The 2235-nt window shown below is 35.6% G+C and overlaps 1 protein-coding gene across 1 annotated transcript; it reads right to left on the reverse strand.

Annotated features, from left to right (window-relative positions):
• Positions 1-1772: 1772 nt before the first annotated feature.
• Positions 1773-2231, reverse strand: LOC108720153 (uncharacterized; the record flags this gene model as incomplete). Its single annotated transcript, XM_018462273.1, has 1 exon — positions 1773-2231. A coding segment is annotated over one exon (459 nt), but the record flags the coding sequence as incomplete, so codon positions are not given.
• Between the last annotated feature and the right edge of the window lie 4 nt (positions 2232-2235).

A 2235-nucleotide genomic window follows, 5' to 3' on the forward strand; every position in this document is an offset into this window, starting at 1 on the left:
TGTTCCAATTAAACGAACTGACCCATCCTACGATTTCCAACGTTTTATCTTTATCAGCAATCAGTGATACGTAATTATTGATTGTGCTAGTAATACCGACGTTTCTATTTCTGTCGATTTCAACACTGTCCAATTCGTATCGAATCTCATCGAACATGAACGCTACGCAGTTATTCGATAGTCTTGATTGGGAGTCGGAACCATCCTCCTTCTTCTTCTTCACCGAGAATTTTCCCTCGACGTAGAGAAAACTTTCGCACGGTAACGTGTACAGATCCTGATGTTGTATAGGTATTCGTATTTCGTCGCTGTGTCCGAATGTAGTATTAGCATACGGATTGTAGGTGTGAGTCTCGATTTTAACGATACGATCGTCAAAGATCGGCTTACCTCCGATATTCAGGATATACAGGATATCATGGCTCATTTCTTATGACGAATCCTAGGGATCGTAAAAAAGCAATGTTCGTAGCGTTCAATATCACCGTTCTTCTTTGCTTTTTTCCGCCGTATCGTTTGAACGATGCTAGTAATGTCGATGTTTGCGATGTGATTTTTCCGTCGTACGATTCGTTCAGGATGAGCATCTTCCGCTTGCGAGTATAATTTTTTTACCGTCTACGTCGTATGTGAAGTCGAACCGATATCTCTTCCCCACGAAAGTTGATCAACCGTTCTGAGCAACTATACGTATCGTTATATCAGTAACGTTTCGCACGATGACCGGGAGGTAAATGACGTTTGTTAAAGTATCAGACAATTTATATCCAGGTGGAACGTTTGTCGCGAATTCGTGGATCGTATGTGTTGATTTATCGTTGTTGTACGCACCCGAAGTAATGTTGCATTCTACACGAATTACACTTACGTTCATGATATTTACAGATTTGTCAGACGAATACCACTTGTTCGATTGTATCACGCGAGACGACGAATAGCCCAACATCGAACCGATATTATTCGGTTTGGTAAAATCTACTTAGTAGGCACACTTGATCTCGCTTCTCATGATATTCTTGTTGGCATGAAGAAGCAACACCTCATCCTTATGAACGTCGTCATTGTAGTCATCGAATATACAGGGTGAGTCATTTTAAGTGATAGATCCAAATATCTCCAAAAATACGCCAGATACAAAAAAATGGTTTAGACAAAAATTGTAGAGGACAACGGGGGACATCTAACTGTGCTAACAGTTTTTACCTTCAGGTCGATTTTCAAGGTTATTTGAAGGTCATGATCATTTTTTTAAATGGAATTATATGAATTTTTTTACATAATATGATTCCTCTAATTATTCTGCATATAAAAGTATTAAGGTAGCGATATCAAAAAACCAATAGTTTACGAGATATTTTATATTTCATTGTGGCACATAATGATATAAAATATTAAATAATTCGTAAACTATTAATTTTTTGATAATCGTACCTTAATATTTTTATGAATAGAATAATGAGATGAATCAATTAGTGGAAAGAAAACACATAGTTGCTTTAAAAAAATATGTATGCAAAATGGATAATTTTTTAAATAAGCAACTATGTATTTTTTTTCCACCAATTGATTCATATTATTATTCTGTTCATAAAAGTATTAAGGTACGATTATCAAAAAATTAATAGATTATGAGTTATTTAATATTTTATGTCAATATGTGCTACAATGAAATATAAAATATCTCGTAAACTATTGGTTTTTTGATATCGCACCGTGTATATATTGCTTGGGGTATATTATATGTACGTGTCCTTCCATCTCCCTCTTTCTCATTATTCCTCGTTGCGTTTTGTCAATATTTCGATCGAATTAGTCGAATTATTTAAGATATCTTGCAATTGCTGCAATAATTTGTCTCTCGAACATTTGACATTGAGTATGTTTATGTTAAATTGATCAGCTTCCGTTAGAGTTTTCGTGAACTCGTTAAATTTGTAAAATTGTTGTTTGTTGGCGAAATAAATATTACCGTCGATGTGTCGGAAGGCCAAGGTCGGAGCTGGTGGTATTCCTGGGAATACTGATTGTAACGTGTGATACGCACGAATACTCATGCTACATTCGTCTATCTGCGCCACATCGTGATCATCGAAGATTGCATAGGTTTGTCCTCTGATGGTATTTACTACGGTATTAATCAAAGCATTCGTGGGAAATCCTAGACTCGAGAGATGTTTCGGCCAATCATCTTTTAATTTGAAACTGAGATAATCGACTATGTAAATCATATTATTT

Source organism: Mycetomoellerius zeteki, unplaced genomic scaffold (assembly GCF_001594055.1).
Source record: "Mycetomoellerius zeteki isolate Tzet28-1 unplaced genomic scaffold, Tzet1.0 scaffold1368, whole genome shotgun sequence".
Classification (NCBI taxonomy): domain Eukaryota; kingdom Metazoa; phylum Arthropoda; class Insecta; order Hymenoptera; family Formicidae; genus Mycetomoellerius; species Mycetomoellerius zeteki.